General features: G+C 38.4%; 3 protein-coding genes across 3 annotated transcripts; 2 read left to right on the forward strand and 1 right to left on the reverse strand.

Annotated features, from left to right (window-relative positions):
• Positions 1-412: 412 nt before the first annotated feature.
• Positions 413-3,826, forward strand: LOC109092534 (butyrophilin subfamily 1 member A1-like). Its single transcript, XM_042727365.1, has 8 exons — positions 413-604; positions 692-770; positions 1,055-1,405; positions 1,550-1,822; positions 2,195-2,302; positions 2,447-2,473; positions 2,733-2,759; positions 2,872-3,826. Exons 2-8 carry the CDS (start codon positions 716-718, stop codon positions 3,417-3,419), a joined length of 1,389 nt encoding a protein of 462 aa, XP_042583299.1. The 5' UTR covers positions 413-604; positions 692-715; the 3' UTR covers positions 3,420-3,826.
• Positions 3,827-7,378: 3,552 nt separating this feature from the next.
• On the forward strand, positions 7,379-11,923 carry homezb (homeobox and leucine zipper encoding b). Its single transcript, XM_042727351.1, is given in 4 exon segments — positions 7,379-8,122; positions 9,333-10,812; positions 10,815-10,918; positions 10,920-11,923. Coding segments are annotated over 4 exon segments (2,154 nt in total). The 5' UTR covers positions 7,379-7,813; the 3' UTR covers positions 11,181-11,923.
• A 23-nt stretch (positions 11,924-11,946) lies between these two features.
• Positions 11,947-14,887, reverse strand: cideb (cell death inducing DFFA like effector b). The gene is made up of 5 exons (XM_042727370.1): positions 14,778-14,887; positions 13,808-13,922; positions 13,413-13,562; positions 13,015-13,208; positions 11,947-12,896 (listed from the first exon to the last, which is right to left on the reverse strand). The coding sequence occupies exons 1-5, from the start codon at positions 14,801-14,803 to the stop codon at positions 12,758-12,760; spliced, it is 624 nt and encodes a 207-aa protein (XP_042583304.1). The 5' UTR covers positions 14,804-14,887; the 3' UTR covers positions 11,947-12,757.
• Between the last annotated feature and the right edge of the window lie 203 nt (positions 14,888-15,090).

Below are 15,090 nucleotides of genomic sequence, written 5' to 3' on the forward strand. Positions count from 1 at the left end.
GGATACTCCACCCAAAAATTAATGTTTCGTCATTATTTACTTACCACCATGTCGTTCCAACCCCGTAAAAGCTTTGTTCGTCTTCGGAACACAATTTAAGATATTTTGGATGAAAACCGGGATGCTTGTAACTGTCCCATAGACTGCCAAGTAACACTGTCAAGGTCCAGAAAAGTATGAAAGACATCGTCAGAATACTCCATCTGCCATCAGTGGTTCAACCGTAACGTTATGAAGCGACGAGAATACTTTTTGTAAGTGAAGAAAACAAAAATAATGACTTTATTCAACAATTCCTTTGTCAACAGTCTCCTCTGTGTCTCTCCATATCACCGTATGCTGTGTATGCTCTTCTGTATCAGCCGCGCCACAAGGATGCCACAAGGATTCACTTAACAAAAGTATTTTTTATACATTTAGATTCAGTTAACAATAAGATCACTAAAACCGACAAGCATAGGCATCTAGCGTGCATGTGCCTAATGTTGAATGTGTGTGTGTGCGTCTTTAAGCGTTTGAGTGTGTGATTTCTGGTTTGACTGGTTTTTCTCTAAGAGGAAGTGATAGCAAGTCTTGTAAACACTTTTTACAAGAGACAGATCAGGTAAGCATTTGACTAAATATAATAATTTGTGTTTAACACGTACCAAATTATTTGAAATAAAATGCACTCTGTTTCTTTTATATATAGTAAAGCAGTTGTTTCTTTGCAAGGATGAAGTTGGTTGGTGTGGCTCTGATTTTTTGTGCAATTACAGATTTAAGATCAGGTAATCATTCTCACCTTAACGAAAAGTGGACAGTGTTGTGCATTTCAAGATCCAGTGATACCAGGTCCATTTAATGTTGCAAATAAAACCCCAGCAGAACTGTTCTGTGATCAGAGTGATTTCTGTGTGCATGTATTTGTGTTGTATTTGCTACAGTCATGTAAAATGTAGAAGATTTAGAATTATGAGGAAATAAATTGGTTACTTTACTTCAACTCCTATACAGCCATAAATGAACTGGTGTCTTTTTATGTTCAATTCAAACATGGTTTTCTTTGTCTTAGAGATGTATAATGTTGTGGGACCTGCAGAACCTCTCTTTACTTTCCCTGGTGAAGATGTGATCCTGCCCTGTTCCATCAAGCCCAACACCAGTGCTGTAAACATGAGAGTGGAATGGTTTAGACTTGACCTTCAAGACTCAACAGTGTATCTCTATGAAAATGGTGAAAACAAAATCATGACGCAGGACCAGTACTTCAGAGGGAGAACAGCACTGTTCCAAGAAGAACTACAGAATGGAAACGCATCGCTCAAACTCTCATCTGTCCAAGTCTCTGATGAAGGAGTTTACAAGTGTTTTATTGAGTCCAACTCCTGGTATGATGACATCACTGTTAGTGTTGATGTTGGAGGTGAGAAGACCAATAACTAACAAAAATTGACAGAAAAAAAGGAAAATCTAGCTGTCTCAGAAATATTCTCTCTGATCTACAGTGCTTTTGAAATCAGAAGTACAAGTACAATTAATGAATTATTCTTCTGCTTAATCTCTGCAGCTGTAGGGACTCCTCCACTGATCATTGTAGAGGAGTTCGATCATTCAGGAGGGCTTCGTCTGCTGTGTGAATGTGAAGGTTGGAACCCTAAACCTGAGCTTCAGTGGCTGGACAGTAAAGGAGAGAATTTGGCTTCTGATACTGAAGAGACACATAAAGATGCAAAGGGCTACAAGGTGAAACGCAGGATCACTGTACATGACAGTGAGACCAAGTATCAGTGTAGAGTCAAACTGAGACATCATATGGTGCAAACTGACATTATTGTCTCAAGTAAGTATGAATTGGGTTTTTCTTTCTCAAATTTCCAAGGTAATGTCATGCAGTCATAATGATTCAGAATTAATTACGATTTAATCACAGATTTGCACATTTATTGTACAGAAAATGCCTACGTTTATGTTTATAATTTGCATATATAATAAGTATACTGCCACCAGGACGGCACCCTTTCAAAAGGTACTAGTATGTGCTTTTAAAGTACTAATATATCATTTTAGGTACAAATATGTACCCAATAATTGGTAAATAGGGAACAAAGATGTACCTTTTTTTTTTTTTGTTTTTATACCGTAGAGTACCACCCCAGTGACAGATTTGTACTTTTTTCTGGGAGTGTGTAATTGAATCAGGTTTTTGTTACAGGTCAAATGTTTCACATTTGGAGAACATCAGTCATTTGGATGTCAATTACAGTTGTTCTCAGCATCATTACTGCAGTTGCAGTTGCTACTTTTGTTTACATAAGAAGAGGTGATGTCCATTTTTCACTCATTCATATAGATGCAAAATAGCTAGCCTTTAAAAAGTCTTAATTTCGTAGTTGCATCTGAATGGAAATAAATAGTTGCACAATTATAATGTTTATTTATCTTATTCATATTTTTACATTTCTTGTTCGCTATTTGAGGAGGATTCAAAAAGGTGAGCTTATGTTTTTAATAGGTCATCATTATTCCAAAAACAAATCAATTCAATATAATATCTAAATGTGTGGTATATTCTTTGAATTTACTGTTGCTTATGGTACATTAATTGCACCAGATATTGTGACTATATTGATTAATTTCATTATGAATTAAAAAAAAAATGCATTGTAATCTTAATGTGATTTGTGGAATTTTTGTGTTGGACCAAATTTATTTGAAACACATTTAAAAACATTTTAAACATGTCTCTTTAGAGTTCACAAAGAGAAGGAAATATGCAGGTTAGTAACAAAGGAATAATTAATCATTTTTTAATCCATTGGCATCTGTAATCTTGTATTAGCTCTCAATATGCACGGAATGTAAATATAATTATTTTCTAATTTTCATTAGCGGATGTGACACTGGATCCAGATACAGCTCATAAGTATCTCATCTTGTCTGAAGACGGGAAACAAGTGCGACGTGGAGAAAAAAAACAGAATGTCCCAGATAACCCTGAGAGGTTTGATAAATGTGGGAATGTCCTGGGAAAGCAGGAATTCTCCTCTGGAAGGTTTTACTTTGAAGTGCAGGTGAAGGGGAAGACTGATTGGGATATAGGAGTGGCCAGAAAATCCATTACCAGAAAGGGGAAGATCATACTGAGTCCTCAGAATGGTTACTGGACAGTGCGCTTGAGAAATGGGAACCAGTATAGTGCCTGTGCTGGACCCACTGTCTCTCTCTCCCTGAAAGTCAAGCCTCAGAAGGTGGGTGTGTTTGTGGATTATGAGGAAGGCTTGATCTCTTTTTATGATGTGGAGTCCAGGTCTCATATCTACTCCTTCTCCGATCAGTGGTTTACTGAGGATCTCTATCCGATCTTAAACCCATGTACAAACATTAAAAACAAATACTCTGCCCCACTGATCATCTCATCTGTTAATTTCAATGAGTGAATGAACTTACAAATAAATATTAAATTAAAATATTAAATTTATCAAAAACATTGCATTCAAGGTATACTTTTTTCAGATCTTGCGTTCACGTGGGAATTTAACCCAAGTGAATTTACTACAGCCTTTGCAAAGAAAAGATAAGTATATGCATTGTCTAGTATGATGTAGCATGTGTTGTAGATTGGAAAAATTTAAATCAGTTTTCATTCAATTTTATTTTCAGCCATTGCTTACATCTTGTTTTTAACACTGCCTCTTAAATGATGATAAAACTTTTTGTAAGCATGTAGAGTGCATACAATTCACTGTGATGTTTTTAATCCCTAAACAAGTAATAAGTATAATCTGTTGTGAAAATGCTGTAAAACTTTATAAACAAGCCATGATTAAAACAGTGAATTTTTAAATCTGTCCAGGTCACAGAATGTCAAAAAGAGTTCATTTGTAACTGGAATGTATTTTTTATTTGTGGAAGTTCCCGCAATTTTTGAATGACTGAGAATTTGTTTTACTGATGGTGTGTGGACTGAAAGAGTAAACTGCCCTTTACTTTTGAAGAAATATTTTATTTTATACATGAGCATTGATTTTAACAGTTATCGCACCACTTTAGGAAAAGTGACATAGTGGTGTAAAGTTTGACACAACAAATATTACGTAGAAAATTGTTAGAATTCTCTTCCACTATGCATATGAGGATTTTTCAGGTGATTTTATACACATCTTCCTACAGTACTACATCTATGCCTAATGATAAAATCATATGTAAGATGGAAATACATTGCATAATATCTCTGAATATATAATTTTAAGAAAGAGATTCTTCATCCAGAAAGTGGATGACGAGAAGTCCAGGCTAATAAAAAAAAGGAGCAATAATTGCATATTTCAGTTGTAATAATTGACTCATCACATCCTTTATCACTTAAGCAATTGGATACATTTTTTAAGAGAAAATTAGAAACTAGGTTTTAGTATGCATTTTGACAAGAATATAATTATGTTTTTGATATATGGTTGTTCTTAATAAACTCAACTATTAATAATACATCCTACACGATAACTTCCTTAAAAATAAGATTAAATGAGCACTTTTTTAAAGCTATTCCAGCTTTAAATGGCAAATAATTTTAACACAAACCAAGAAAAGAGGTTACTGCGAGAAAACATTAACAAATATAAAAAGTATTAAACAAAAAATATTCTTCATAATGAATTAACAACTGAAAAACAATTAACAAAAAACTAATTAAATTAATGACACTTTTGCCACTTTACTTTCTAATTATTATCTGATTATTGTTTGAGTACACAGAGTATTTCTGTATAAGAACTGCCTTGGCCCTTAGACATCCTGGGATAGGTTTGAGCAATCTGAAGCAGCTCTCTCTGTGTGTTTTGTAGAGTTGTGGTTATGTTTTCAAAAGTAATAAAGGGACAAAGTGTTTGTCCGTATATGTCTGTTTTAAGTTTACACAGTAAAAGACCTTTTGTTTGTTTATTTCTGCTGTAAAAGGCTAGTTGTTTTGAAGCATAGTCCCAGATCACTTCCACCTTCCAAGGACCAGTGACAAGAAAATCATGGAGACATGTAGACTGTAAAGTCTGAAGACGTGTAGATAGCGCCTGACCAGTCACATACGTATAAGTTGAGACACTTTGTGTCTCATCTTCTGATTCTAAAGAAAAGAGAGAATTTTTCTGTTTCCTCAGTCCATATACCACTGAATAATTTCCGTTCGTGGCTCCGGTATCACAAAGGCCAATGGTCCAGTCAAAATGCTCAGAGAGCTTGAGGAACCAGTGCAGACTGACACTGTTATTTGTTTGCAGGCAACGAAGAGTCTGTGTCCCGTTTGAGCCTGCAGAAGCTTGGGTCAGGTTTCTGGCAGAGAAGCTGTAGAATACCGTTTTAAGGTTTTTAGACAGAGTCATCTCAGGCCCTAGGGTCTGTGGGTCAAAGGTTAGTTCTGAGACTGGATTTTGATCATCCTGAACAACTGAGTGGAATTCAGGATCAGCAAAAGCAAGAAACCTTCTCTGGAGTTTGTGCACCTGCTCCTCAATAATTTCTCCATCCTTTCGGATCTCCTTAATTAATTTAGTGCATTCAGGTCCTGACTCCAAGCCTTGTTTCAGATCCACTGTGCGAGCCTCCATTATAGCTTCATGTACACTGGCAAATTTCTGCAAGAAGCTGAAATCATCATCTTCCTCTAGAGCCAATCTGATAGCTCGCTGGGCAGTCTGATGAGCACCCAGTCTGGCTGATACTGAAGTCTGTAAACGTGTGAAGACCAGATCCTTCAGGGTTGATCCAGTCTCCGTCAGCTGACCAACACATTTCTCCAGATCCTGCATTTGGTATTTGTGCCACTTTCCCAGCTGTTTAGCCTGGTTCTTCTTCTGAGCCAGTGTCTTTATTTCTTCTTTCAGTTGACTCGCCAGCTTCACATGGGCAGTCTGAAGCGTCTTCATGTTATGCAGCCGATGTCTTTCCTCGATAGCACAAGACATGCACACCAGCACGCGATCATCCAGGCAGTAGTATTCCACAAGCTTGCCGTGAACTGAGCATTTGCTGGCCATTTGACTAGAAGATCCTGATTTTACAGGATTAGTCAGAGGATGGGTTTGCAGCAGCACTGGAGTGGTCAGGTGGGTCTGCAGGTGCTGAGCACACATGGAGATTTCACACTTCAAGCAGGTCTTCAGCGCTGGAGTTTTCACCTCCACACATAAATCACAGCTCACAAAGTGTTTCTTGGAAACTTCAGGCGTGGCCGACATACTTGCTGCTGATTTTCTTGTTTTCTCTTCAAATGTTCTATGATCTCTTTCTCTGTCCTCGCTATGATGAGTCTGTAAGGTGAAACCCTCTAATACTTTCTTTATATACACAGCATCCGACCTTTGGTAATTTTTATGGTATGTGTTAATGTATTACTAATGGAATGATGTTTGCTAAGATCCAGAGATGTTTATGATGGTTCATTAGTGACCTTTATTCGTTAACTATGGATAACACATCTACTGTAGCCACATTCTTTTTCTTTATCCACCCTTCCTCATGACTTATTTCTGAGCTTATCGTTATGTCAAAGTCTGCTTTATTGTCAATTCTTCTACATGTACAGTACATACATACAGAGAATTGAAACTGTGTTACTCTCAGACCCCTGGTGCATACAGATAACACTAACAGTAGAATATTAAAATACAGATAAATACAGATTAAATATAAAATACAACTATACAAATGTACAAATAAGGACATAAAAAATTAAAAAAGTTAAAATAACTACTTAATCAATCCTCTTCGGCCCATGTGAAACATGAGGCTGTGATAAAATTTTTTACTTAAATGTAACAGTGGGCTACTTATCATAAACTCCAAATCTTCCTTCAAGATCTCAGCAAGTTCTCTCATTTTTGTTCTGCTTTGATGAACTTCCTTATGCCATACATCAATGGAAAGCTTATTTATTCAGCTTTCGAATGATGTATAAATCTCAATTTCAAAAATTTTACCTTATGACTGGTTTTGTGGTCCAGGGTCACATTTTGTCTGAGAGAGAGAGAGAGAGAATTGCCCCTTCGTAATAAATCAAAATGCATGCCATTCAGTAACAAATCAAATGTGTAACAAGTTTAATGTCAAATACCCATGCAAATTATAAATGCTAGACTAACCTCTAATCCAAAAGAAAACATTTAATTTATTTGTTTATAGTTTTTCCAAATGAGGACATCCCTGAAAGTATTGGTCTTATACTATAGTGTAAGTCAGTTATAGCCAGTTCGTAATTCATCTTCAGTATTTGTCTGTATGTGCGCAAATGTGTATGTATATACAGTTACTAGTGTTTTGTTAAAGTAAAGATATTTTGAAATATCTTCTTGAAGCTGGCTGTCAATGAACTTTTATTTTGAAGCCGCTCTAGCTTCACATTCAGAGGATGCGACAAACCAAACCTGTGACAGTTTTCTGGGCTAGTATGCGACCCGAAGGCGAGTGCGATCAGCAGGGAATAACGCTTTTAATTGCCTTATTTCTCAAGTAACTACATCAGAAAAACAATAAATAAACCGGGTTGCATCTGAGATGTCAATTTGTACTTTTTATGCATCTGTGTGAAGCCAGCACGACAAGCTTTTGTGTTAGCACGTTGGCTAGCACGCCTTTGTTCCATATTCAGACCAGTGTGGCCATAAATTAGGACTCAGCCTTCAACATTACATGTTGACTCCGTATACAACTATTTTATTCAAATGAAACTCGTTGCATACTTGCGGGTATTGCATACCGACTTTGTTGCGGGAGAAAATTAGCTGGCTATCCTCTGTGTTCGCTTGTATGAATTGCGTCTTGGCTCGGTCGTGCATAGGTTGCTATGGAGCAGTGCGCAGCTCCGCGGTTCGAGAGCACAAGAACGCACTCTTCACCTCCAGACCCCGCGGAAAAGTCTGGAGGAGATGCCAGGGAGATGACGGTTAAGGACGCTTACGAGTGCCGGATTTGTGGTTATAAAGCGCCAGACGTTAAATGCCTCAGCCAGCACCTGCACGCCGCTCACCCTGTCACCAGTCTTTCTGACTCGGTGAGGAGCGAGGGATGTGAAACTCCGGAGCACGAGCGTGTGGGCGATGCGGAGACACCCTGCTTCAATGGTGACCTGGAAAAGAGCGCTGCTAAGGATAAAGTAAGTAAAGTTTTGTCTTTTGTCAGTATTTATCGATGTGCATGAGTGTGTGTTAGTTGTGTGAACAACTAGAGATGCTTTGAATGGAGTTTTTGTTTAAATGTAAATTCCTTCAATCAGGACTTCTAGGCAAAGACTCTTGTTCAGCTTCTTACCTGAAAAGTGTAAACACTGTGATGTCATTTACTCAAGCAATGGTGTGCATTTGGGGGGAGGGGTGGGGCTATCTGTTTGACTGACCAATGACAGAGTGGGGAGTGAGTTGGGAAACCTGTTTGAAAATAATCTCAAATGCCAACCATGCTTAATTTTATATGGAATATTAGAGTGTTTAATCTAAATTATATATATATATATATATATATATATATATATATATATATATATATATATATATGTATATATATATATATATATGTATATATATAAAGCAGTTTCAAGCCATGTGTTCTCTCAGAAATGTCCCATAGGTTTTTAGAATGGCAGTTTACAGTTTTGAGGAAATGCATTACTTAAAGAGACTTTCATGTGTTATTTTTCATATTTGCATAAAATTTCTATTTTAGCAGCTTATACACAGCAGTGTTTGAAGTATGAGTGTTTATCATTTATGTAACTTGAACATGTTTTCAAGTAACAATAACAGACCTTATTTCTCAAATTGAAATGATAAGCACATATGAAATTCCCATGGGAAATTCAGTTTACCCTTGCGGGCCTAACAGTGGTCTTTAGATGTGTCTATAATTACAATATAGGACACCCTCACGTACATTTATCTAATTTTAAAATTGTCATAAAATGGAAATTGCAATCGTTTTTTTACCCCCTATTGTTCTGCATATGCGAGTAAATGGCTTCTCATATGAGGAAAAAAAAAAGTAGGGTGGGACTTGATATTGTCCATCAGGAAGTTGGTTGAATTGTTATTTGATAATTTCTGTGATGTCAAATGGGTAACAGGTTGCTGGTCATCAGAGATGAGATGTTGTTACAACATAGAGGGAGATAAAAAAAAATGTGTGTGATTAAATGTGTGTGATTAAATTATTTATCATAAACCTTTAAAAATAGAAGTCGATTTTTGTGGTGATTTTATTAGCAGTGAAAAGTAACAACAGATGACCTTTTGTGCCTTTGTAAGCCAATAAGAGAGAATTTCTCATCTGATGCATTTTATATTCATATGTCTTGATCTCACCCTTTTCAGCCAGTCACCACTGAGGAAACAGAATCTGCTCCTGAAGACTCAAATGAGACCTCATCCTAGGTGGATCCCAAAGAACAGGAAGAGAAGATGGACGACTCACCTGCTCCTGAAGAATCGCAGAGCTCCTCCCCCAAGTTACCTCAGGAGCAGTCACCCTGCTCTTCAGGGATCAAGGAGTCCTGCCTAAAGAGGCGAACAGTCTCCTCTGGCACATCGTCCCACAACCAGACTAACCTGGTTTGTCTTCCACTGGTATCCGAAGGGTTAAAACTTATCTGGGTGCGCTCGGAGCAGGTCCACGAGCTGGATGCCGTGTCAGAACTCGTAGAAGCGTTTAATGCATTCCCATACCCCACGTCGCAGGAGGCGAGCGCTCTAGCTCGAAAGTGTGCGTTACCGCCGGACCGAGTTAAAGCGTGGTTCATGATGCAGCGGGTACGTTACGGGATCAGCTGGGCTGACGACGACATCCAAGAGACGCGACGCAAGCTGTGGCACATTCAGAAAAGAGCAGTAGCCGAAGAGTGTGTGGAAATAGACGACGAGGAGGAATGTTTAGGACGTGAGGAACCTCAGCATGTTTTTATATCACCACCTGCAGCAGTTGCCCATGTAGATCAGAAAGACCAGACGCCTAAACCCAGCCGGACTGTTCCTCAGCACATCATCAGCGACCAAAACCGCTTGCATTTTAGCCAGAATAATGCTTCCCAATCCAATAACGACATACAGCAGTTGCTCAGCAATAATGTTGTGTACAAAAACGGTCTTGCACCCACATCACAAGTTCCTCAAGTTAATCCCCAATTCCAAAGTGACAGTAGAAACCGACCACCACCTCACAATACTGGAGTCAAGCTGCTGGATTCATTTGGACGTTCATCGTACAACCAACACGCTGCAATGTCATACCCCGAACTTCCTGAGCTTTCACAGTCTCTACGCTGCTTACCGGGGAAAAAATCGAAAGCACAGCTGATGGCCCTGCGCCGGAGTTTTGTACAGAAGTCTTGGCCATCCGACGGCGAAGTTCAGCGGCTCCAGAGAATGACTGGACTTAATCGGCGTGAAATTCGCAAATGGTTTGCTGACAGTCGCTATCAGCTTCGCAGGAACGGCAGGGCTTGGCTAGCTAAGCTCGCGAAGCGCAATCGGTCACTGCAGCTGATGCAGCAGAACTCTCAGAACGCGCTGGAGAACGATGTTCTACCGAGTGCTGATATTTACGACAATGACGAGGTTGATGACACGGAGGCGGGGTTTGAGGTTGATGTGGATTTGGCTGACGATGAGGGACCAGTCAGCCAATCGAATGAGACCAAGGAGGTAGCAAGCGATGAAGGCGAGTTTGATGACGGCAGCACTTCCGTTCAACAACATTCTGCGGACATCTCTCCCTCTCCTTCTCCATCTCCGTCATTCATCCGCGGCCGGGTAGAACCGAATGTGCGACTTCGTAAGAAGACGAGGGAACAGTTGGAATTTTGCGGCAAAGCTTCCTGCGCTGCCAGTGGCCCACAAGCGACGACTACCTGATACTCCAGCAGAAGACGGGTCTGACGCGGACAGAGATCATCCAGTGGTACGGGAGACACGCGTTATCATGTCAAACACAATCAGATGCGCTGGATGACCTCAGAGGAGAGGGAACACATCATCAATGTAATAACGCAACAGCAGAAAAGGGGTGGGAAATATTCACGGGGGAGATTTTCATTTGAGAACATGGGCTCAGGGTTGAGTTTGGGCGATTCTACGTTAATTAACGGAGGTGGAGGCGGCGAAGCAGCAACATGGAATGAACTTTTTAGAGGAAGTACCCCAGTTGTGCCTGAGGGTGAACTCTGACCTCAGAAGCAAAGTCAGTTTGCAATAGCATTTGTAGCTGTGCAGATAGGTGGAAATTGAATTCCACGTCACTGCCAAAGATGTTACACAAAACCTTTTCTTTCCCTCTCCTTTAACCTGTCTGGATATTTCCATCCCGGTTTAATGCTATGATCCAGGGCCTGGTAGATCCTCTCTCACAACATTGTTATGCAATATGTATCTCCAAAACTAAGCATCTTACTTGAATCAAAAATCTTTAGTATTAGAATATGTACCTTAAAGTAACTGAAACAAAAGGCACTGAATGACTGCACAATGTATTTTGTTTTGTAGCTTGTTTTATCAGAGTTCTATTCGTTGTGGTTCTCGGTGTGACTCAGCAGAGCGAATGCATGTGTGTTGCCATTTTCATGTTTAAGTTGTACTTCGAGCTTAGATATGTAGATGTTTGCTTTTACAAAGGTCAGTTGTATTTAAAGTTATAAGCATAACTGCAATCTTTTAGATCCACAGTGTGCTACACAGATATGTTTCTTTGATGGAAACACTATGCTGACATAATACTACACAATTTATGTGCTTGATTGCCCTCCCCCCCTCAATCAAAATATTTGTGATTTTTATTATTATTATTATTATTATTTGAAGACTAATTAAAAAGTTAAGTAGTGTTGATATGGAGTTTATTAGTCTATGCATTGAGTAAGCTGACTATAGAGAGACTGTCCTTTTTTGTGCTGAAGCTTTTTGTACCAATTTGGTTTTACTTATAAATTGATCTTAAAACGTTTTTATATTTAATTTTTCTTTTTCTAAACATTCACTGTTATGACAATTTCATATTTACATAACATGTACATTTGTTCATTTAGCTGATGCTTTTATCCAAAGCGACTTACAAAATGAGAAAGACAAAATTATATAGTAGTCTATCACGTAAACATACTGAATAAAGTATTGGTAAAGTTAAAATAAACATTTATAAAGAAGGTCAAACACATAGAATAAGTAACACTGGGTAGTCCTAGACTAAGAATAATAAAAATAAAAAATAAAATCACTCCTTAAGGGCAGCTTTCATAGAAACAACTGGAGCAATTTTGCAGGAGCAATCTTCCATTAAACCAGCATAACTTCCCAATTTACAATAAAGTCCATTAACATAATTTAATGCATCCACTAACAAATAAATGCTGTTCTTTCGAACTTTCTATTCATGATTGCCACAAAAGTTTTAACATTGATAATACAAGAAATGTTTCTTGAGCACCAAATCAGCATATTAGAATAATTTCTAAAAACGATTTGTAATGTTCGAGACTGGAGTATGGCTGCTGAAGATTCAGCTTTGCCATCAGTGGAATAAATTACATTGAACCCAAACATTTGAAGTGTGGTGTGTCAATTAACATTTGCCTAGATTAACTGTTGTTCATTTATTATACCTAATGCATTAATGTTAAAATGAACCTTAGTGTTGTTACCATATAACAATGGTTGCAAACATTTTAGAAAAAAACATCCCTCAGTTACATTTTTAGTGATCTCGGATTGATGTCCTAATTCTCTGGTTATTCCTTATACTCCAGTTATTCTCAATACTCTATAGGTTTGCCATGCTGCTGGGCTTGAAGAAGATCTGCCCCATGGATAATACGGCGAATGACAGCAGCAGATGAGATCAGTAATTGTCCAGCAGCATGGAGTAGAGTGGACATGACTCTGAGGGCCTCCCTAAAAGACAACAAAAGTGTAGGATACAATTCAGTGGCTTGAAAAAAGCTATTTTGTACAAATAAATAGTAAAAACAACCATAACAATGCTTAGAGTTTCCATCTGTATTCTGTTTACCTCAGGACTTTCTTTGGCCCCAAGCATTGAAAATCTGCACTGACAGAGTAGAGCCCTTGGAATGTGGCTTTCACATTTAGTGAGCCGAATACGTCTTTGGGGTGCGTACGGTAAAGATCAAAGGTGATCTGAGCAATGTCTTTTCCTGTACTTGGTTTACTCTCACCCGGTTTGTTTCCACCCCTTTGACGTAACTAGGAGGGATAGGTGAAGTTAAGATAAGGAACTGAACGATACAAATGACACAATATAAGAAAGTTCTGTTTATACAAAATATTTCACAGGGATTTTAGCTTCTTGATGAGATGATAAGTATAGATGTGACATATTACCACCTTTCTAATGTGGATGAAGGCAATCAGATAAGTGAAATACCTGAAATAAACAAAAATACATACAGGATGAGGTTTCCAGGTCTCTCCGGGTGTCAGGGCCAGGAAAACAGTGTTGTCCGGCAGAGCTAAGAGGAACTCTTCTGAGTCAACCTCTGTCCCATCCTCTTCACACACCAAAGTCAGCACAGTAGATATCAAGAGAGCCTGAGCTGCCTGAGGTAAGAATCCAGTATAAAATGCTCCACAATGTTCAAATGTACAGCAATGTTTGTGATAAAAGACTGGTCATTGTAGGATGTCTAGAAAACTGGATGAGCTTTATCACAGGGTGGGGGCGCTACACAAAGATAAAACCACTGCAAGATCCAAGAGGCAAGATTATTAAGCAATGTATACATCTAAAAGATCCTTTTAAGTAAGTGGCAAAACTTCCAGTTGAACGATGTTTAGTTTCCTACCTTCTCTTTGAGCTCCTCTAGAGTTCCAGCAGTGAGCCCTTTTTTTGATTCTCTGTCCCAGGAACACACTCTGAATGGACGCTGAGGGGGCGACCAAACCCGCCGAGACACTGACCTGAGAGAAAGAGCGATGGGGAATGAGGAGGAGGCAAAACGCCAAAGAAAAAAGAATAAGAGTACAAAAACGGTTTTGTCAAGAGTCAGTGTAGAAAAGGAACTACACTTAAAGGAACAGTTAGCACAATAATGCTCAAATGCTTCATTATTTACTCACCGTCATGCTGCATGCCTCATTTGTGAACAAATTTTTCTTTTTATTTTATCATTGAATTGTCCAGTTCATAAGTTTGTCTGAATAATTTGCTGACAAGTGTGTGAGTAACTTACTGATCTGATCAGCTCACTAAAAGCAAAGATTATCACTTAAACATCACTGGATTATTACCTTACATTACGATCTGGTAATAACACAGAGCTATCTAATATCTTTTATAATACTTTGGTGTTTTTGTGTCCCTTTTGAAGTTTGAAAACAACAGTAGGCCTGCTCATATTTTAGAACTGCATGAATAAGAGCGACCAATGTGATTCTTCAGTATCTTTGTTTTTTGTTCCATGGTAGAAAGAGATCCATGGAGGTTAATAAGGACACAAATAATGTCAAAAAAATATTTTTTCCTAGAATAATCAATGACTGCTTTAAAAGTGCGAGAAGCACAGACAGCACATGGCTGTAATCAGACTCTCTGTCTTATCTAAAGAGCTGTTAATGGAGTGAAACAAACGTTAAAGCCAAGGACGAGCACTGATAAAACCATTTTTAAACTAAATATGTCAGTATGTATATATTTACTAATAACTTTGATCAAATGTATATATGTGGCAGCTTCTTACTCCGATGATTCTTCTAAAGATGAATAGGTGTATTGTAAGTAACAGTACTGAATATCAACAAATGAATGTTACTTACTTGAACAGGGAGGCTGTTGTTTCCATTATGATCTGTGGTTGAGTTCTTCTGTCTGTCACCTCAGTGCCAGTTGTTTACAGTCTTTTTCTGACTCTGTTTGACCGTTCGAAGGAAACTGGTGATACTGAGTCACAGCTGGTGGAGAATATCTTTTTGACAATAATGTGTTGTGATGCTAGCCAAGTGGACTTTGACACTGCAGGGATGATTTAGTCTGATAGTTTGTGTCATTGGGCAAGGTCTCCTCTCTGATTGTATACTACAGTCAGAGCCAAGGTTTGAATTATGTAAGTGCTGAAACCATTGCTTTAAT

Source organism: Cyprinus carpio, chromosome B7, assembly GCF_018340385.1.
Source record: "Cyprinus carpio isolate SPL01 chromosome B7, ASM1834038v1, whole genome shotgun sequence".
Taxonomy (NCBI): domain Eukaryota; kingdom Metazoa; phylum Chordata; class Actinopteri; order Cypriniformes; family Cyprinidae; genus Cyprinus; species Cyprinus carpio.